This window comes from Pteropus medius, unplaced genomic scaffold (assembly GCF_902729225.1).
Source record: "Pteropus medius unplaced genomic scaffold, Ma_sr-lr_union100, whole genome shotgun sequence".
Lineage (NCBI taxonomy): Eukaryota > Metazoa > Chordata > Mammalia > Chiroptera > Pteropodidae > Pteropus > Pteropus medius.
The window spans coordinates 571,608-593,375 of record NW_024343732.1 but is presented as its reverse complement, the minus strand read 5'-3'; the positions used below and the strand labels follow the sequence as shown (position 1 = coordinate 593,375).

Below are 21,768 nucleotides of genomic sequence, written 5' to 3'. Positions count from 1 at the left end.
AGCTTTCCTATTTCTTTCCTTTATCTCTGCAACATACAGAAAACCTTACCCAGGCCTGGTGCTTTCCTGACTCAAGCAACAGGGACCATCTTTCCTGCTCCCTTCTCATCTATTAAAATCCTACTCATTCTTCACAGCCTGGCTCAGCAGGATTGGAGATAACAAAGGACAAGAGCCTTAGTTACTGAGGCAAAGTGTTCTCACCCTGTAAGAAAGAGATCATAATCCTTATATCATGAAGTCATGGTATAAAGCTAATAAATAAAATTTACTAAGTTTGTGGCTGTTATTTCTCTACCCCATTCACATTCGTTGACCCAAAATGCCTTATATGTTTCCACGCATTCTGTAATTCACACAAATTTTAGTTTATGTAAAAATTTATTTGACCAAAATGTAGAAAAAGTGAAACTATTACATATGATACAGTCGCAAGAATCTAAATGAAAGTGGGTTTTATTCAATTGCACGATTTGCTAGTGTATCTCCTAGGTAGTGTGATGCATAATAAATAGGAGTGAGGGACAGAGGAGGATAAAGCTAGAAGCAGGGTGATTTTCAGTCAGAATTGTAAACTTGAGTTGGCCCCCCACACTGCTGGGGAATATGGAATGTTTCAGCTCTGAGATGTTAACTGAGAAATAAGAATATAACAAAGCCAAAATGTGCAGCTGTTTGTCTACAAAAATACTCCATATCCAGTTTAATCAGGAGTTTCCTGGTCTTTTATTAACTTGGTCCTGAAGAAGGAATTAAAGTCCTAGATATGTAAATCTTCAATTTATCATTCCCTGAAGTCCAGAAGAAATGAAGTTAGGCCAGTTACTTTATCTCTGCTGCCAGAGAGGCCCCTTCTGCCCAATATTTATTAATAGAAAAGCATTCTTGCTCAAATTATTGATGGCGAGCAGTCTTCACTGTGGCTTCCCTGAACAAGACTAAAATCTACCATATTTGTTCCTGCTGAGTGGATGGCCTCATATCAGAGCAAATATTATGACTATTTCCCAAGCATTCTCATGCTGACCACTCGGAGGATGTTTGTTCTGAATGGTAGAATGTGGAAAAGAGCCAGAATGATTAGATTGACCTATCTGTGGTTTATGGTTTCCTACAATAGCACCCCACCTTGCTCTGGATGGAAAACCCTCACCTATTTTAATGTGATGGCCTCCCATAGTGTATCTAACAGTGGCCCAGAGGTTCTATTCTTGAACCTTTTAAATTGACCAGTGACTAGATATTGGAGTCTGTGTTTTGAAAGTGTGCGGTTGCCTAACTGCACAGAAACCAAATGCCCTCAGTCTTAAGATACTATGTTCAATAGTCGACACCCTGCCTACCTTAGGAATAAATGCAATTTAAGGATAAAAATAGAGCTGAAAAAGCTGGTGCCATTTGAAAAGAAAGGAAGGAATTAAATTTAACTGGTACTCAAAGCTTCTCTGATACAAAATATTTGGTCACATATTCATAATTTGCTTGACATTTCCAGCAAAGCGCAGATACAGTAACAAAAGAAACTTCTTACAAGAGAAGAGAAAGACACAGAGGTCTGGAACGTCTGTTGGAACACGACTCTTCTGTTTTGGTTATATACAGTTAAGTTCATTTAGTGTCTGATCCAGTGTCTGATGTAAGCCCACGTTCTCTTCTTTGGCCTGGGCAAGTTTTTCTGGTGAGGTTTAAGAGTAGGAAAAAAAATAAATTAATAAGCATCTTTGTTAAAGGCAAAAAAGATTTTCTAAACTCCACACTGCCAGAACGAGTCATAGCAGAAAGTACTTTGCATTTTAATTATTATAGAGAACTATGAAATAATAGAGATCAAATACCGAATTTGGGAGTCAGATAGGGATTGGAGGATAAAATACTGGGTGTTCAGTTAAATTTGAGTTTCAGATAAACAAGTACATTTTTTCGTATAAATATATCCCAAATGCTGCATGAGATATACTTATGCCGAAAAAAAAATTATTCAGTGCCTATCTGAAATTCAAATTTAACTGGACATCCTGTATTTTAATCTGCTAAATCTGGCAATCCTAGAGTCAGGACACCTGGATTTGAGCTCCAGCTGTGCCACTGAAGTGAGCCATTTAACCTTCCTAGGTCTCAGTTTCAACCCCTATCTGTCAAACAGGGATAACAACACCAACGCGTGGTACGGGGGTTATTGAGAAAGAAATGAAAAATGCTTTAGAACTTACGAAGTGCTACACAAACAAAAGATTTTAGTCCTAGATATGGGTGACTTAATATATTTCCCCCTTAGCGCCAGTTAATTAGTCCTTGAGCTTTTGGGAGGAAAATATAACCCTGTAACCCATCTTTCTTTTGGTGCTTCTGGGAATGGCTGTTGAAATCCCAGGCATAATTGTGTTATTATGTCTATGTGTCCAGAGCAATGTAATTAAACTCCAGGTAAATGCAACATGACTGAAATCTAAGCCAGACTACGGGTATGGTATTAAGTGATTGAGTTGATGAAATAAATTAAAAAAAAAAAAAAAAAAGTAAGATGCCATTTAGAGCTATGCATGAAAGAGCATGAGGGAGAACTGGTTTACCATGAGTGATAGCCAATAAGGGACTAGGCCAAGACTCATTAAAATACTGGAGGGAAGCAAAATGTCTCATAAAATGTGATAGGATCAGCTTGGAAATTTTCAGAGAGAAAAAAATATGACTGTGCAAGATAGCTAGCTGCCTTTCAACTACTGAACCTTTCATTAGATAAGGCACTTAAAAAAGAAAAATCAAGCCACACTGATCTGGGAGGATTCTACCAGAGAGAAAACAGTGACTCACGTCTATTTGGTCTAGAAGGACACATGGTAATCGAGTGCCTATTACTGCAAGGCAATTTCCTCCATTACCTCATTTAATCCTCACAATAATGGAGATACTACCTTTATTTTGCAGAAAAGCAAAGTAGCTTGTTCGAGGTCACACAGCTAATGTAGAGGTAGAATCTAAACCCAGATATCCTGCCTATGAATCCTGACTTCACCTTGCCACTGGATTCCTGGCATAATTGAAATCCCAGGCACAATTGTGTTGTTACGTCTATGTGTCCATAGCAATGTAGTTAAACTCCAGGTAAATGCAACATGACTGAAATTTAAGCCAGACTATGGGTATGGTATTAAGTGATTGAACTGATGAAATAAATTAAAAAAAAAAAAAAAAAAGTAAGATGCCATTTAGAGCTATGCATGAAAGAGCATAGCTTTCAGACCTACTTTATTAGGTCTGAGATAGAATAACTTTCCTGGAAAGTGTTAATTGCCCTTGAGAATCGTGACAGGCCCATAGACTGTCAACAGGTAGTAAGTAGTCCGAATCATTGGCCACCAACATTGTCAATGAAGTTCCACTTAGGTGCTTAGTTAGGCAGAGTGACTGTGGAGGCCAGGCTGCAGTTATTTTCAAAGAACGGAGGCTACAAATGTCTGGAAAAATCCCAAGAAGAAATATGCAGACAGAGCAAACAGAAAACACCCACCCCCACACAGTCTGTAATCTTCCCAGGGACTGACGTATGGCAGTATGTGAGGAAGTGGTGTATGCAAAAGTTCCCGGTAGATGGCAGCTAAGAACAAGGAGAGGCTGGGAGTAGAAGGGTGTAGGTCATTTAGGGGAGATGTATTTTGAAGCAATGAATATAAAGAAGAATCGAGATACAGGTTTCCGCTTGAATCAAAAATTACAAGATAAGAAATAAAAAGCTATAGGGACCCAAAATTGATGACACTACTTGGAGAGTTCCAAGCCAGATGTGGCTCAGCCATCAACACGTTAGTGTTTCGGGGACAATCTGAGGTAGTGGTGGTGGGGTGCAGGGGAGAGCTAGATAGACTATTTGAAATTTGGACTCTTTTGGAAAAATCTATAAGCTTTCGGTCACTATAACCATGACCTTTTAGCACCCACAGGTTAATTTATAAGTTTTTTTCCAACCAAACCAAGGCTCCTGGTTCTAGTTAATTTACGTATGAGGGGGCAGGTGTTAGCATCTCAGGCAACTCTGGAACTCAGGAAAGGATCACCTTGCTACCTTTCTTTGGCATTCCAGCAGCTTCCACTCCCTTTCCCTGCTAATGGGATACTCTTCAATTCCCTGTAGGGTAGTTTCTTAAGGGCAAAGTATAGAGGTGAGCTCATGGGTGAATTTCCTCCCAGGACTGGGAGCTGGATAGATGTTCCAATAACAATGAACCCTAGGCAGTCTCAGAATATAACACAGAGAAATGAATGTGAAGAGGAGGAATAAAGAGACCAAAATGCCACTGCCACTATTTGAATCCGTAGAGCAAGCCCCATTCAAGGGTAGCCTCTTTTTAGACACAAGCCTGCTGGTTTTTGCAAGCTCTGCCGACCCCATGAAGCTGCTTAAGAGGGTGGGCGAGGCTGCACTCAAAACAATTTCTATATAAGGAAAAACTGCTACTGGCATGCAGATGGTTAGCTAACCCAGCTTCTGAGAGCTCGTGCCAAATTGGTTTGTGTTTTCACAGCATCAAAGAATCATGTGGGCATAATTTTCTTTCTGAAATGAGCTCTTCATCCGAACCACCACTTTCTGTTGCAGCCACGGTCAAGGGCATCACAGCCACTACGGCTCAAAAGCGGCAAGTGGAGAAAATGAAAATGAGAGGGCATGAAGATGAGGACCGCCCGTCTTTATTTCAGTCACAGACACAGCGGAAGGTGGCTTGGAGGGTCAAACCAGGAGGGAGGAAATGAGAGCTTCTAGAAGCCCACGGAAATAGGCACCACAATGAGAAGGCAGACTTCAGTATTGCTAAGACAGAGGGTGACACTCCCACTGTTTCTCAGAGAGAGGTCATGTCGTTCAGAGCATGGTCCAGCTCCTCGCTGATAGCCTTGTACTTGAGCTTCTGAGCGTACAGCTCGTCTAGAGGACGGAGGTCCCCGGGGAGAGAGTTCGGAAGAAGAGGTACAGGGAACAGGACACGAGGGTCGGAATGGTGTGCCACAGATGAGCAATGAAAGGAAGAAAAAAAAAGTGAGAAAACAAAGCATGAACTAAGAGGAAGTTGTATCCTATGAAAAACATATGAGAAAACAAAAGATTGACAGAGTGATTTCTAAGCGGTTAGAGGTCCTGCAGGGGATTAGCCATAATGAACCTTTAAGAGTGGTGACCAGAAATGCAGAGCTTCTCAAGGGTTCCCGCCCCGGGGTGTTTCTGACTTTTAATGATGTCACCTGGTTCAAAGGTCATACTTTGGAACAGGTGCATTCCCCTTCTATGGAAACCCCACTTCCCAAACCAAACATGGGACACTCTTTTTAGGTGGAACAGGCAGCTTGGGAGATTCTGTCTGGACCCTAAGATCTGAATCCCCGAATTATTTCATGAAGAACACAGGACAAAATTTTTTTAAAAGTTGGAACTCTACAAGAAATTCTGGAATCTGTGGGCACCAGACTTGCAGACTAGAGTCTTTATTTAGTCTCTACATTCTCTATATTTCCGTTTTCTCATACGGTGATAAACTCTGAGCGCTCTGGGAAAGAGCTTCTGTAAAAATGCAAGGCATTTAAAAAATGCAAGGCATCCCTCAGAAATGAGGAAATGGAAGGAAATTCTATCTAAAGACTTGTTCTTTTTTTAAATTGGCCATATTTGGGTCTCTGTACTCACATGTGGAGCTAATTAACCAAAAATATTTTACGTCTCAAAAAATGGCAACCCAAGTCTGAATTTGATTTGCACTGTCCAATTCCAGTGCTCCAGACCTCCAGATGTGACATCGTGCTGCACTTTACTATCCTAAGGCAAACAAAGCCCAACTCCGCCCCTGCACAGACTTCCCCCAACTCTGTGGATGTGTCAGGTAGGGGGAGGCAGAGCAAACATAATCAGATGATAATTTCATACCTTCCAGGTCATCAATTGACTTTTCCAGTTTTGCCACCGTTCGCTCTGCAAATTCAGCACGGGTCTCAGCCTAAAGAAAAAGACAGGAGTCACTACGATTGCTTCCAAGACCGGCCCAGGAGAAACCTGACCAGCTGGGTATGATTACTCACCTCTTTCAGTTTGTCAGACAGAAGTTTAATTTCTTCTTCATATTTATCCTCCTTTTCAGAATACTGTGGGAGAAACCAAAACACCGCTTTAAAAAACATTTTTTTTTTTTAAAAGCGTAAAAGAACACCAGTTCCCTGCTCCTTGGAGAAAAGTATGAACATGCCCAAGAAGTCCAGTAGAGGCAGGCACCTTTCCAGGCATGAGAAATGTGTGTAAAACTCAGAGACCCTTTGGATGATCTCTTTTGGATGGTACTGATTCGAAGGCCTGAGCTGACAGCTTGAGATATAAGTGTGATGAAGGTGGGGCTGATGACTGGATGAAAACACATGCTACTCAAGGCCGTTCACATCTGTTTCCGACCCCATTTTCTGCCAACTTCCCTATGGCGCTGGCCGCTTCCTCAACAGATTCGGTGTGCTCTCTCGTCTCCCAGCCCTTGTCCGTGATGGGACCGCCCCCAGGATGGAATGTTCCCTTCCCCATTACTACTGTAAGAAATCATGTATTTCAAGGCTTAACTCAAATTAATATCAGCTAACACTTAACAACTGCTTGCTATGTTGCCGGATAGCCCTAATCCCATTTTATACTTGAGTAAAGAGTCAAGTCATTTGTTCAAGGTCACATGGCTATCAAGTGACCAAGCCTAGACTAGAACCTGACTCTGAAATTTGAGCTCTTGGCCATCATCATGCTCTACAGCCTTTTGAAAGGTCACCTTATGACACCTTTCCCAACCTTCCAAGGTCCCTCTGGGGAAGTTCCAAAACACCCTGTTATCTTGTCAGTCTCTTCCACTCGACTCAGCTCTCGCAGGAGCAAAGGCCATATTGTCACTGTAACTTCTATCTCTGTGGCCTCGAGCAGCATTTGGTATGCACACCTGGACTGTATTTATTCATCAAATATCCTAGTATCAGATATACGCCAGGCACAAGGCTAGGACTAATGACACAGCTCTAAACAAGTCAGATATGGACCCTGTCTTTAAAGTTCACAATCCAGCAAGACAGGTATCCAACTGAGTGATTACGATAAATGTGATCAACCATCATGATTGGGAAAGATACAGGTGGGGCGATGCAGCCGAGAAACACCTAACCTAGATGAGCAATCGGGGAAAGCTTTTCAGAAGTGCCGTTTAAGCAGAAGCCTAAAGGATGAATAGTTGGTTAGCAAGCGAAGAGAAAAGGAAAGGCCACTCCAGGCTGAGTGGACAGCAAGTTCGAAGAACTGGAGGTGACGAGAGAACATGGAATGGGCGTGAAGCCGAAGTTCAACGCAACTAGAGGGCAGCGGGGGGAGGGGGAGTGAGGATGAGACGAAGACGGGAAATCCGGCGGGGCAAGCGGCGCCGTGAAGACTGCCCGTTGCTCCCAGGTGATTCTATCCTGTAGCGACTGCTCTGGGTACCGTTTCAACCTAAGAATCCCCAAATTCCACCTCTGATATCTGGTGCTCAATCGTCAAGAAGGTTATTTCTGGAGGAATCAGGGAATTCAAGTGAGGATCAGGGTCTGTATTTCTAGGATTATGCTCAGATCTCCCCAGGGAGCCTGACCGGGCACCAGTCTCACACTCCTCCTTCAGCCTCATGAGAAATGGAGATAAAAGTGATGCTAAGACCCCAAGGAAGAGGGAAACCGAATGCCCCTTTCTGTGGAAGGAAAACCCCAGCTGCTGGGCACCCCAAAGCTACCATCAGCAAGTACAGGTCTAAGCCCTGATACCCAGGCCTGCTCCCGAGTCCCCGGGGGAGAAAAAATAGAAAGTGCAGCCAATCACCCTCCAGTTCAAGTCAACCACCAACCTTTTCAGAGGCAGCCTCCAGTGACTTCAGGTTGTTAGTGACATTCTTGAGTTCTTCTTCCAGGTCGCCACATTTTCTGCACAACGACAAAGGATTTTTGTGTCTTTTCCTCCCTTACAGCAGGCAATTCCCCGAAAAGCAATTTTCCAAAGGAAGAAACCATACTGTCTGGGGCCCCCACGAGGAATGTGGGAAAAATGTTAATGGCCTTTTCTGGGCCGGAGCCTGAGTACTTATCATAATATCATAACCCTATCGTGCCAAGAGAAGGAGCAGCAGGCAGGCCAAGGATATTTGGAAGGTCTGTGGAGTGCTCCTGGCCTCCTGCCAAGGCTGAGGCAACAGGGACTTGTGGAATCTATGATTGATGAGGCCGACTCCGGAAGGTGTAGGAATGAAACGGAGGGCAGGAGGCTGGGAGACCGCAATCAGAGTTTACTCCAGACACTGCCGGAAGCAGGTTCTGAACGGATTTGTGAAACTAGATCCCACTCATGGATGCGGGATGCAGGATGAGGGATGCTTCTCGGAACTGGAGGGCCCAGGGAAGCGGATTTTTGTTGTGTTGGAGCTTGTAGGATTCTGGTCAAACTTCTCACTGCCCCTGACCCCTCCGCCCAGGAATGTGTCATGGCCAAATGATGACATCAGGAGCAAAGCATTTAAACACTGAGGGGTATGGGTGAGAAGCAGCCTGCCTTTCATAGGTCAGCTTTCTGTTAAGAAGGCACAGCTTCCTAAGATACCTTCTCTGGGAGAATGAGGCTTCTCTGCTATCAGCTGTCTCACTCCTACTTCCCAATACTTTTGTGGGAAGAGTCAACCCATGGACAGTAAGTCGCCATCTCTTTATCAGCCACAGAGGCAAGGAGGAGAGACCGAGCATTGTGTCCCAGATGCCCATCTACTACTTGACCAGAGGCCCTGGTTGGTGTCAACCAACTCCCCCCAAGACCTGAGCTGGGCCCCACTCGGTCTTGCTGTGCCACTCACACTTCAGACACCTCAGCACGCTCCTCTGCCCTCTCCAGCTCACCCTCCAGGATGACCAACTTACGAGCTACCTGTAGGGACAGAAAGGATCATCAGAGACTGACCCCCAACAGCCACATCTAGTAGGATGCCCTCCCCATGCACACGGCCAGGCTGAGCACAGACTATGTGCCAGCATGGGGCCTTCTGCTGCTTCTTCAACTCTGTCCTAGAGAATATCTAAATTCTGTCCCTTGGACTCCACGAGTGAGGCAGATAGGAGGGGAGAGAAGAGCTGAGACCAGGGAGGCGGGCAGAAAGGAACTGAGCTTTCACCGTCTGAAGACCCACGGCTGGGGACCATGATCCTCCATTTTAGCCAAACTGTGCTAAACACCCAGCTACAGGACAAAAAGCCATCTATCTGGTCGACTGATTTCCCCAAGTCAGACAAGCGTCACAGAATTCACCAGGATCTTTTGGCATTGTGGAAGATACAGTTCTCAGCCAAGTGGCGTCCCTGGAAAAACAGATGTGGATGCAGATGGACAGCTGACCTAACTGAGAGCTTCCTTTGGGCGGCCCCAGGGTCTCCCTATCATGCATCCATTTCCTCCCCACTTCCTGCTGCTGCCGCCATCTGCCAGCCCCACTCACCTCCTCGTATTTGCGGTCGGCCTCCTCTGCAATGTGCTTGGCCTCTTTGAGCTGCAACTCTTGGATCTCCATCTTCTCCTCATCTTTCATGGCCCGGTTTTCTATCACCTTCATTCCTCTGCAAGGGGCAACCTGGTCGTTACCGCCACCACGCACACAGTACTGCCTCATCACACACCTCCGCGTCCCGGCTCACCCAAATACTGTTCGGACATCTGCCAAGAAGCAGACTCCAGAGAGGAAACTGTTGAGCTGCTCGCATGCATTTCATTCTACTTAACGCTGGGCACTGCTCTCAGTGCCTCAAACTTCATGACCGCCCCAGGAAGTACTAGGTACATTGTCCCCATTTCACAAAGACTAAGTGACTTGCTCAAGGTTAAAGAGATAGTAAATGGCAGAACTGGGACTCAGAACTGGTGGTCTGCGTCCAAAGTCCGTGTGCCCAGTCTACACCGCTTCTAACTCGTAACGGGATGTACTCGTACTTCGACTGTTACTACAGTGTGCTTAGAAGTTCGGGCCAGCTTGTCTACGAGACAGATGAAGTCTGCTGTAGTGGGTAAAGGGGTATGCATGTGTCACGGAAGACTTTCTAGAAGAGAGTCCACAAGTGAACGAGGAGGGGAAAGTTATTCTTCAGTGAGGGAGCTGTATAAGAAATCCCAGAGGAATGACACACACGGCAGGAGGTCAGGGTGGCCGGATGGCAGGCTGGGCACTTGAACGTCATGCTAAGGGTTTTACGCTGAGGTTGCAGGGAACCAACCACTGGAAGGAGTGAGTAGAAATCAAAACAATGGATGGATTGCAGTGGAAAGCCTAGGTAAGAGGCAGGTACTGAAAAGGTGAGGGATGAGCAGAGCCTGAAGAAGATATGTCCTGGGGCAGCCGAAGTCTCCCACAACTCAGCTGGCTGACCATGAAATGAGCTCACTCTGACCTGCGCTGCTTGGCGTGGACCAGGTAAGATCAGCCCCTCCAAAGAGGCTAACCCGGGATAATATATCCATGTGTGGTGTGTCCGCCCGGAGCAGAGGGCCGCATTCTTCTGTCGTCTAATAAATACTTCCATTCGGGCTGTCACTTTCATTCTCAGCTGACTGTCACAACGCTGCACACCTGGACGAGGCCGCTAGATCAGCAGGTGAGCAAGCTTAGAAAACTCTCTGCGGCCCTGGAGATCAAAGTGACCTGCCCGAGGCCACATAGTATATGGCAGTGGAAGGACTTGAATCTAGATTCTCCAGCTTCTGAGTAGAAAATTCTTTTAACCAAAAAACATCAGCCTCCAACAACGGTCTCACCAAAGTCTTCTGGTGACATTATACAGGTGAGAGGCCTTCCTAGACTTTCAGAGTTTGTCCTGGGGACATCCTGGAAGTGAGACATCTGGCCAGGCTAGTGTGACAGTGCACACGGGCAGCAGCTAAGCCAGGCCCCAAGCCCAGCCACGAGTACCTTGTGACGAGATCCTTCACACTTCCCTATGGCTGTCCCCTCTCCCTCTACCAAATGGCTGAAACGGACCCTGCCCTGGGGTCAGCGCCCTCGGCATTGGCTATTCCGTGCATGGGAAGAAATCTGTCAATCTCCAAGATTCCCCAGTTGCTTTTAAATCTCCAGTTTATGGTCACAACAGCACAATCAGAAATGAATCCTTTGGAGGGGTTCATCCTGGAAACCATGGTGCATCGGTCAAGTGAGAATTCTGGTGGGATCGTGTGGCAGACACACAATGATCACCGGCCCGGGTCACACTACTGCCACAGAGAGAACCCATTTACACCACACAGCGATGGCTGCTTCCGTGAATCACAGTCTGAGAGAATTGTGCCAGAGAAATGTCACGCTCTGGAGGACAGAGCACCTTGCTGGAGACCCAAACGCAGCGTTCGTGCTCTGGAAGTGAGGAGCACTGTCAGTTGCAAGTTCATCAATGGTGCCAGTTTGCATGTGTCCCTGACATACTGTCGCCACCGTCCAGTGGCCCAAAGCCTGCCTGACAGCACTAGCAATCATCTATGCAGATGGCCCGTTCTAGGTTTTCATCTGTCCCATCTCATATCACCCCAGAAATTAATGTCTTGAAAACATGGATGAGACTCAGTGGATTTCAGGCTCTGCAAACTGATCACCAGTGACAGTCACACTTGCAGTTATATATGTCTATTTTTCCTGCCTTCCTCTGTCTGGGAGTTTTTTTTCTGTCACCACCATGACAAAACACCTACACAGTGTGATGGTTTATAAGGCGTTTTTGGCACACACTGTATGCACATACGTGTGAGCATGTCATGTGATCTCACTCATTCTCATCCCATTTCCCAGAAGCCGACACCAAGGCCACGGGATTCAAAGCTTCCTTACCTCTCGCTTTCATCAGCAGCCTTTTCTGCTTCCTCCAGCTTCTGCAGGGCTGTGGCTAGTCGTTCTTGAGCCCTGTCCAACTCCTCCTCCACGAGCTGGATGCGTCTATTGAGAGCTGCCACATCCCCTTCAGCCTGGGGAGGTCAGAAGTACGGCCAGGTTAGGAAGTAACAGGCCAGCCAGCAGCGGGAGCTTCCCACTCACATGGCACCCTCCCCTCAGCTAACACGATCCTCCTGCCAGAGCCCACCCAGGAATACAAGTGGTTAAGAAATTCACATTCTTGTCTGGAGAATGTGAATTTCCTGTATGATCTTTCCAGAAAATGTCAGCACGCACCTGCCACTCACCAATGAAGGTGTGTGGCCCAATATAGGGTGGGAAGTCAAGTCAGTATGGACAAGAGACAAGTAAACCCTATGCTGTGAGAGGTAGTGCTGACCTCTCCATGCATGGGATTCCTAGAGAACAAGGCCACCAGTGACCTGGCTCACCCTGCCATATAATAAGGTCTGTTCCTGGTGACCTCAATGGCAAAATAAATGCAATATGGAGCCTTCAGTTAAATTCTGGGGAAAAAAAATTCTGGTCATACATTGTGGGGGAGGAGGCAGCCCAGATAGGACACCATACTAAATTAGGTCTGGCCAAGACATGATGGGACAGAAAGATGTAAGAAAGAAATCTTGGTTATAGGTATGGAGGAGATGTCTGAACAGTGCTACTGGCTTTTCAAGGTGTTTCCCCCCACAAGGAACATAATGTGGTGGGATGTGCATAAAAGCGAGAACTCCAGGATCATCAAGTGCTGGCGTGCTTTGCCAGTTTGTAACCACGTGGTGTCCCGCTGGCTGCTTCGCCGCTCTGAGCCTCCCTATCGAAGGGTGAGGCATTGCACCTGGCAAGTGGGAGGTCCTACTAAAAGGCAGCTCTTACAGCTATGACTTTGCCTTATTTAATCCTCACGTATCTCACCCAATTTACAGATGGGAAAACCAAGTGGCCGAGCTAGGTGAAGCAATTCTGTTTCGTGCCACAGTTGGTAAGGAATGGCCCCCGGTGCCCCAGCCCAGGGCTCTTCCCTTGCTGAACCTGCATGCTGAGTCCTGTGGGGGCTTCGAGACCACCAACACTCAGGAAGGGATACTGAGAGTGGGTGAAACAGGGCTCAATCAAGGGGAGAAGTGAAGGCCCCCAAAAAGCCACACTGGCTTCTTCGTATCAAAATAAAGAATCTCCGAATTGGGGCAGGCTGTAAAAGTGAGTGGGAAACCACTCCCTGTCCTGCCATCTTATACAGCAAGAAAAAAAAAAAGAGAGAGAGAGAGAGAGAGCATTAGAATGAGGCCAGAGCTGCCCCAAAACAGAGACAAGCAGGCAATGTTTCTCGGCTCCAGAGTGTTAGCAGCAGATGGACGGGAAGCTCCCATAGGTGTGCCTGATGGTGGCCTCCTCTGAAATACCAGTTTGGAGGATCCATTAAAAACCACTGATGAACTCTTAAGACATGTCACCCACTCCTTCCAATGAGTGGGTGCCCATTAGTCTTTTTCAATGGCATGAATCTTAACTCCTTCAGCAACTGGAGCAGGGTCTGAATTTTCCCCCCAATGTTTTTTAAGTACATTCACAAAATTGTGCAACCAACACCACTAAGTCCTGAACATTTCGTCACCCCAACAAGAAATTCCATACACGTTAGCAGTCAAGGAAATGATTTTTAAGATCAGACAGAGATGCTTGATTTAGGAGATTTTTTCTTTCTTTTTTTTTTTAAGCGAGTGGCTCCTTATGCGGGGGATTCTGAATCCTGACAACCACACTTTGGGAACATTTTCAACTATCAGGAAGCGAAAGAGCTCTGAGATGCATTCCTCTATGTGGACATATACATATATATGTATTTTTGAAAAACTGCTAGTCACTGCTAGTCATTCTGGGCTCCACCCCTTCCTGTAATCAAAGCTTCTACACTCTACAAAGGATTTCCCTTATAAGGTAAAAGAGGCTTGCTAGATACATGTGGCAAAGGAACAGGAAGATGTCGGTTAATCACACAAAAATCTAAATGAAACCAGCTGTTGGAGGCAACCCCAGAAGTCTGCCACATGCTGGCTATTGGCTCTCTCTACAAGAGACTGAGAGGTTTTTTTTCCGCCCCCTCTGGGCTCATTCCTTTGCCCAGGAACCTTCTTCAGGCTTTCCCCCTCCTGACCAAGTAAGAAAAGCATGCTTTGAAAAGCGAACTTTTTAAGAAGTCTGCAACTTTCCAAAAACATCACTCCTTCCAACTGGACTGTCCCACTCCTGTCTTGGCTCACGGCTGAGGGCCATTTTTAAGCAGAAGTAATTGTCCTCTAGTGGGATAACTTGGGATGAGATCAGAGAGAGGGTTACGTCGGTTACGTGTGCAAAAGAGGCCAAACCAGCTACTGCTGGAGGCTTACACAAGGCCAGAGCAGCCCTTACAGGATTAAGGCCGCAACTCAAGCCAACCCCAAAGCAGTCTGGGGCCATTCCCCAGACCTCTCAATATCCATGTCAATTCCATCTGGCTGGGAATCTCCTTCACTTCTGGGGTCCCCACTGAGCTTTCAGGGTCCCTCGGCTTCCACCCTCTGCCCACTTTCTTGCCTTTGAGTCTTTGAACAACCAAGTGTCCTGTCCCAGAATATTCTTATTTATTCTGTAAGATTCTGCTCAATCTCCATTTTGAAGCCCTACTAGATGGTCACTCACTTCTCTGCCATGATCCCAGAACAGAGACGCCTGGAATGCAAATCAGTTTATGTGTCTGTCTCCTTTACCTCCATTAGATTGTGAGCTCTCTGGGGGTAGAGGGAGGGAAGAAAAAAAGAACGCACAGGAATATAGCACCTACTACATGTCATATGCCATGCAGGGAGGTTTTCCTTTTACTTGGGGCCCTCCAGCCATCCTAGGGAGTGACCATAATTATCACTCCTACTTTACAGATGGGGAGACTCGCTCCTAAGGGTTAAATACCAATCCAGATCTCTCCCCAGGCGTGGCCACCATCTGTCTCATCCCGAGGGGTAGTCAGGGGATGGAGAGAGGGCAGCGAGGCCCCATTATCTGCCTCAGGCCCCGCGACACACAGCGGGGCCACATAGAACGATCCGGGGTCTACGGTCCCGTGCTAACAAATGCAAGGGTCTTCTGGAGGAAGACTACTGGGTTCCTCCCGCAGCCCTGGTTCCAACAGGGACCGGCTGGGGAGAGAAAGGCAGGCGGCTCCGGGATGAACTTCCGCCCCTTGCCGGGAGCAGACACGTCGCCGCCGCGCCCCTGAGAACAGCTGGGAAAGTTCAGCGGGAGCCGGGAAGCCGCAGAAAAGGCGAGAAAGTGCGACGCAACCTCCCTCCCGCCTCCAAGTCGGCCGGTCCAACCCCAGACAATGGAAGCAAGCTGGTTTCCACTCTCACTTCCCGCTCCTAGATGCAGCCGCGCGCCCTCCCCCCCAATCCGGACCCCGGCGCCAGCCTCGAGCCGGATGGCAGGCGGTGCCCCCCCCGACCGGGTTTCCCTCTCACCTTCCCGGATCGCACAACTCCTCGGCCCCATCCCCCCCATTTCCCGCTCGGCGGGCCCCGCCCGACTCGGCTACGGTGCCCCCTCCCCGGTCCCAGGCCGGGGAAGGAGGGCGGCGGAGGAAGAGGGGGTCTCAGCAGCCGGCCCGGGGCAGGAGGGAGGTGTTGCGGGTCCGCGATCGGGAGCGACGGGGCCCGGGGGCGCGAAGGCGGGCTAATGGCGTGGGGGAGGGCGAGCGCGGGAGTGGGGGAGCGAGAGCGCGGGAAGCGAGCGGCGCAGGGAGAAGGGAAGAAAGGGCGCGTGAGGCTGGGGACGCGCCGGGCCGAGCCGGGGGGCGCGCGGGGCCGGGGCTGCGAGACCGGGGGTCCCGCCGTATCGGGGGGCGCGCGGGGCCGGGGCGCGGCTCTCACTTTCTCGCGCCGCTCGCGCTCGCCGTCCAGCTCCCGCTGCAGGCCCTGCGCGCGGTCCTCCGCCTCGTCCGCCTGCTGCTGCAGCGCCTGGATCTTGCGTTTCACCGCCTCCAGGGAGTTGAGGCCGGCCATGGCGCGGGGGCGCACGCAGCGGGCGCTGGGCTGGGCTGGGCTGGACTCGGCTCGGGTGAGAGCTGCAGCAGCCGCGCCCGGGCCCCAGAGCCTTTGCCTGCGCCGGGGCCGCCCCCGCCCCTCCCCGCCCCCGGCCCGGCCGCCGTCGGGGCGATGAGGTCACCCGCCCCGGCCGCCGACGTCAGCACCGCTGGGGGAGGGCCTGACGTCGGCACCGCTGGCCGCAGCTGCTGGAAAGTGCCCCTTTTCGGGACTTATTTGGAGAAAGCGCCGGGAGGCACCGCCTCCTCATCCTCCTCCTCCCTCCCTGCCCCAGGCTCCTGCTCGGCGCTCCTGCCCGGCCCGGCGCGGGCGCCCGCGTTGCACCGCACGTACGTCCGAGGCCTTCTTCTCAGTCAGCTCCAGCTTCTCCTGCGCGTCTTTCAGGTTCTCCGAGTACTTGTCCAGCTCGTCCTCCGTCCCCTTCAGTTTCTTCTGGAGGTGCGTCAGCTCCTCCTCCACCTGGGGGACGGGGGGAGGGGGGGGTCACATCAGTTTGGGGGCTACGTCCCTGTGGCGCAGGGGAGTCTCCCGCATTCACAGCAGTCCTGTCCCCGCCTCTTTCCTCATCTGTAAAGCAGGGATCACAAGACTATGCACCACTCGGTAAATGCTACCTGTTAATACGATTTTCACATCCTTCCCTTGTCCTGGGGCCAGCTGTGCTCATCTTTTTGAGGGTCCCCCAATACTCTTGGGGAATCCAGTGCAGCTTTGGGGAAACTTGAGTCCTGACACGTTTCCCAGAAACGCATTCAGTTTTGCGTCCCAATTTCCAGGGAATGCAGCTTCCCGGTGATCTGGGTTAAATTGAACGGGGGAGTCTCATACTCTAGGCCTGGACCATCCCCCTACCCCCAGTTGTTCCCCCTTCTAGTTCTGCCTCCCACACTAGCAGCCAGAGAACCTTTCTAAATGTGTTTGTCTTCCCCCTGCTCGGAACCTGGCATGGCTCCCCATTGCCCGAGAGAGTGGTCCTCAGACTGTCTACGAAAATAGCCTGAAGGGTTGAAGGGCGCAGACCCCTCTACTCCTGAATTTTGGGGGCTTGGCTGAGAGAGAGCTACTCCTCAAAGAGCACTTTCTTCTGCGGCTCAGGTTCTTACACGTCTTCCTTTCAGTTCTTACACGTCTGGCTTGTGTTCATTTTAATAAAAAAAAATCCCCTATGTTTCCCAAATTTTGAGTCATCTTTGTTTATTCTGAGAGTCTTGCCCCTCTCCCAGTGCCCTCAGTTGAAAAACTCAGGTCAGTGGGATACAAACCACACACCCTTTCACTTCTCCATCTCTTCACCTAGCACCCCCCCCCCACGTCAAATGTCAAGGTCAGCTCAGGAAGCCTTCTCTGCCACCCCCAGGTTGCTCCTCCCTCCCCTGCCCCTAATTCTGGGCTAGTGTGTTCAGTCCAACTCATGTTTTGATCTGACTTTATGTGTTTGGTGGTTGGACCCCTGAACCTGTCGTGCTCCCAGGGTGGGCAGGCAGCCCCACTGGGCCCCACTTCATACTCCTGCTTCCTCTTCACAGCAGGAAGCTCAGAGAGATAGAGTGACTTTTCCCAGGTCACGCAGCACAGTATTCGAACCCATTTCTAAAGTGGCCCTTATGCCAGGCCTGCTTTCCTGCATCCCTCCCTGACTGCCTTCTCTTCCTTCCTGAAGAGGGTATGTCGTAAAAGCTGCTGTGCCTGCGGCTTCTAGATCAAGCTCAGAATCTTTTCAAGTTACATGCTCACCCCTGAGATGAGGTGTGTGAGTGTGTGCGTGTGTGTGTGTGTATGTGTGCATGTGCAAATTCTTAAAAGGCCCCTTGTCCCAAAGTGACAGCACTTAAAGCCCCAATTCCAGGGCCTCCGAGTGTCCTACAGTGAGCTGGGGAACGGGAATGGGATTGGGGAATCGGAGAGGGGGATGGTGGCAGCAGCTCGGCCCTAAATCAGGGTCTCTATGGCCTGACCTTGAGCTCCAGGCAAGGAGCCTGGAAGCCTGACTCCAAACCCCAGCTGTATGACCCCTGTTCCTTTTCTAGCCTCAGTTTCCTCTTCTGCAAAATGGAAACCTTGACACAGTGGTTTCTGAGCGCCCCATCTGGGTACATACAAAGATGATTGGTATTTTGACAACGTTTTTGGGCAACGTTTAGACAATGGTGGGGGGCGGGGCGGAGGGGAACTGGGATAAAGCGGGCAGGAGACTATGAAGTATTTAGAATGTGCCAGGCCCATTACCGAAGGCCCACATTACAGAAGGGTAACCTGAGACCCCAAATGAGGAAGGGACTTGCCCCAGGCCATGCCAATAAGGGATTTGAACTCTTGTCAGACTGACTCCCAGCTGATTTGCTTGACCTGCTAGGTATGTCCACTGCCCAGCAGGCCATCTTCCCACTGACCTTCCACTCCCAGCACCAATGCCCCATCCCCTGGGCAGTTTGCCCTGCTGGCCTAGGCAGAGCTCTTGCCACTCCCTTGGACTCCCCAGCCCCTGTCCCTCCCTCGCCTAGCCCTGACCCCTGAGGCAGAGGGTGGCCTTTCGTGTTTAGCTTTGTCTCCCTTAGCCTGGGGCTCCTTGGGGGTCAGGCCTGGGGCTAAGGTCGCTCTGGGCCCCAGCATTGCTCAGCATGGGACAAGGCATGACTCTCACCAAAGAACCCTGGGGGAAGTTCTCAGAACGAATCAATGACTCAATCCCAAACCCTTCGGTGGTTGGAGCCCATATGAAGAATAAGACTGACACAGTTTGGTTCCTTTCCCTCTGAATTCCACACACAAAGCATGTGCTGGTGTGTGACACCTTGCTGGGTGGGCAGAGCCTTGCCCTGGCTCTCGGAGGTCTCAAACAAGTCACTTTCTTCTCTGGGCATCAGTTTCCCTGCCTGTAAAACAGCTGGGAGGGTCATGGACTGCACACCCTGGCAGTCCAATGGGGGCTTCGGGCAGGGCAGAGGCAGGATGTGTGGTCAAAGGCCAGTTGCGACGGATGTCACTGCCCTGGGAGAGGAGTGGGCAGGAAGCAGGAGAGGTGTGTCTCTCGGTCACATTTCCACACTGGACAGATGGAGCCTAGAAATGGGACTTTGCTGCAGGGTCCCTGAGAGTCAGGCTGGTCCCAAGATCCATGCTTGGCCTCCTCTGAAGCCTAAGGCACTCTGGGTAAGTTGAGTCCCTCATTGCCTCCTGCCTCTGTTCCCAGGCAGGACTGGCCATTGGCCCCATGGGACTCTGTCTTTTGGTTGGGACTTCTAGGGTCTTGGGTTCCCTGCCTGGCCATTGGAAGACATTGTTTGCCCCATTTCTCAGATGAGAACACTGAGGGCTCAGAGAGAGGCAGCAATGCTCCCTAAGTCACAAACCTAGAAGACAATCCAGCCTGGATTTGAGCACAAGTCCACCCCAGTGGGAGGCTTTGTGGGAAAAAAAGAACAGAATGAAAATCGAGCTGAAAGCCAGATAACCTGTCCCTACTTCCTTGGCCACACAGTTGGCTAGAGGCTTTGAGGAACCTTCCCTTTTGAACTTGTGTCTGCCTTGGTAGAGTATGCCGTGTCAGTTGCTCACATCTTAGGGAAAATGAGAGCCATTGAGTTACTTTTCTCTGAATCCCTAGCTAAGCCACTCATGGTGAGGGCTGAATGATGGATGGAAGCAGGCAGGCAGCTCAGGGCCAGCACAGGATGGGCGTCTGTGTTTGCCAGGGAGGGGCAAAGGGAGGGAGAGGGACGTTTGTGCTAGGGAGCATTGGGGTGGAGCTGACTGACCTGTGTGGATGTGTCACAGATACTTCGGGCAGCCCTAGGACACTGGGGGATAGAAAACCGAAGGGGAAGTAGGGCGGGGCAGGAAACAGCCCGCATTTATTGAGTGCTTACTCTGTGCTAGGTGTGGGGACAAGGGCTCCACCTGCACAGTCACCTCTAATCCACTCACAGCAGTGAGGGAGTCACCACTGTCACTTCCCCATTTCATACATGAGGCCACCAAGGCACAGAGAGGTGAAGGCATTTGCTCCAGGGTGCTCAGCTGTGAATGGGGCCAGTCTGAGCTCAGAGCTTGCGCTTTTAGCTGCCAAGCTGGCCTGGTGCCCAGGCTAGGCAGGGGTGGGCACTTGGTATCACTGTCCTGGGTGGCTGCTGGGGCTTATTCGAGACCCTGATGCTCCTGAGGGCCTAGCAGTTGACCTGGGGGTGCAGATGAACCCTGTGAGGGGCAGGATCCCCTTCACTCTTCCCACTGGCTGCTCTGGCCACCCGGACCCAGACAACTGACTTCTGCTCTGCCCCAAGCCATGGCCTTGAGACTGCCAGCCCAGACCTCTGCCACTGCCCCTCCATTAGCTCCCTGATGTACTCTTATTGCCAGAGCATCCTGGGACTCTTGTCCTCAAAACTCTGGGTCCAGAGCCTCTGTCTGCCACGGGCAGCCCTGCCTTGCCCTACCAGGTTCAGAGCAGAGATGGCAGGGGCACCTCAGATGGGCAGAGCCTCATCCAGATTATCAACTCCTCACCCAAACTAATCTCCAGACCCTCAGCCAGTTGCCCCTGCAGCCAGTCACAGCTGGCTCCATACTCACACTTGGCCACCCTACCAGGGCAGTCACCCATGTGGACCCACAAGCTCACAGTCACATGGGCACGGGGTACCCCCACACACATAGAGCTCTGTACTGCCACCCTCTCCTCAACAGGCACACACACACACACCCCAACAGAAATAGTCACCCCAACAAGGGCACACAGGCCAACATTGACACCTTGACACACACACTCGCCCTGACACTTGCATGACATTAGTCATGCCAAGTTTTGCACAAGCATACACACAGCCAGCCTCTCCCTGATACACACAACCCAGCGCTGACATCACCATCCATACATGGACTCGCAAACACATCCACACTTTTTCACAGCCACTTTTCAACAGCCAAACTCATACCTCTCTCTAGACACACTCATTCTCACAGTCACCATCATTCCTCTACACTCTTTCTGGCCGAAACGCACAGACACAAATGAACACACAGAAATGCTCAAACGCATACAAATCCACTTAAACATGCACACACAGTATCCTCCAACCACCCATGCAGTGCACACACCCGCACTGATACACTCACCCCAACACACCTACACACTCAACGTTTGCACATACACACCCAGCACACACAAACGCCCTTTTTCTCTGTCACTCACTTGACTCCCGCTGACCCTGTTGGGTGGGTCCTGTCACCCCTTTCTCCCAGCCCAGGGACCCTCCAGGTAAGACAATGGTCCCTTACTCCTTTTTTGCCAGAGCATCACCCTCTGTCTCCTTCCCAACCCCAAGGTACCAAGGTTTCTGAGGATGCCCCCACCCTCAGCCTGGAACCTCGCCAGCTCAGAGGGGCCACTGGGCAGCCCCGCATGGCCCAGCAGCTGGCCTCTCACCTGCTTGCACTTCTCCTCAGCAGCTTTCTTATCTGACTCCGCCTGCTCTGCCCGGTCGATGGCGTTCTCCTTGTCCAGCTTCAGCATTTGCATCTTCTTCTTGATGGCCTCCATGGCTGGGCCGAGAGGGGCGCGGGTGGCAGGATCTGTGGCAGAGTCTGTGGCGGGGTCTGTGGCGGGGTCTGCGGCTTTTGCCGAGTGAGCAGCAGGGCGGAGTGGAAGCCCTTATAGCCTCCCCAGGGTGTGCCGCCCTGCTTGGGCAAGTCTTGGAGGAGGCCCAAGCCCAGGCTAGCCGGGCCAGCCGCCACTCGCTCGCTCAGGAGGACTTGGCCAG

At 50.2% G+C, this 21,768-nt stretch overlaps 1 protein-coding gene across 2 annotated transcripts; it reads right to left on the bottom strand.

The window, feature by feature from the left end:
- Positions 1-362: 362 nt before the first annotated feature.
- TPM4 (tropomyosin 4) lies at positions 363-21,672 on the bottom strand. Of its 2 annotated transcripts, XM_039867700.1 has the most exons (9): positions 21,435-21,672; positions 16,346-16,471; positions 11,877-12,010; positions 9,507-9,624; positions 8,871-8,941; positions 7,878-7,953; positions 6,064-6,126; positions 5,912-5,981; positions 363-1,675 (listed from the first exon to the last, which is right to left on the bottom strand). In XM_039867700.1, the coding sequence occupies exons 1-9, from the start codon at positions 21,546-21,548 to the stop codon at positions 1,593-1,595; spliced, it is 855 nt and encodes a 284-aa protein (XP_039723634.1). In that variant the 5' UTR covers positions 21,549-21,672; the 3' UTR covers positions 363-1,592. The 2 variants fall into 2 exon arrangements, with proteins under 2 accessions (XP_039723634.1, XP_039723635.1); XM_039867701.1 differs by lacking the exons at positions 16,346-16,471; positions 21,435-21,672 and adding an exon at positions 15,839-16,077 and having other exon boundaries at positions 1,393-1,675.
- Positions 21,673-21,768: the final 96 nt, after the last annotated feature.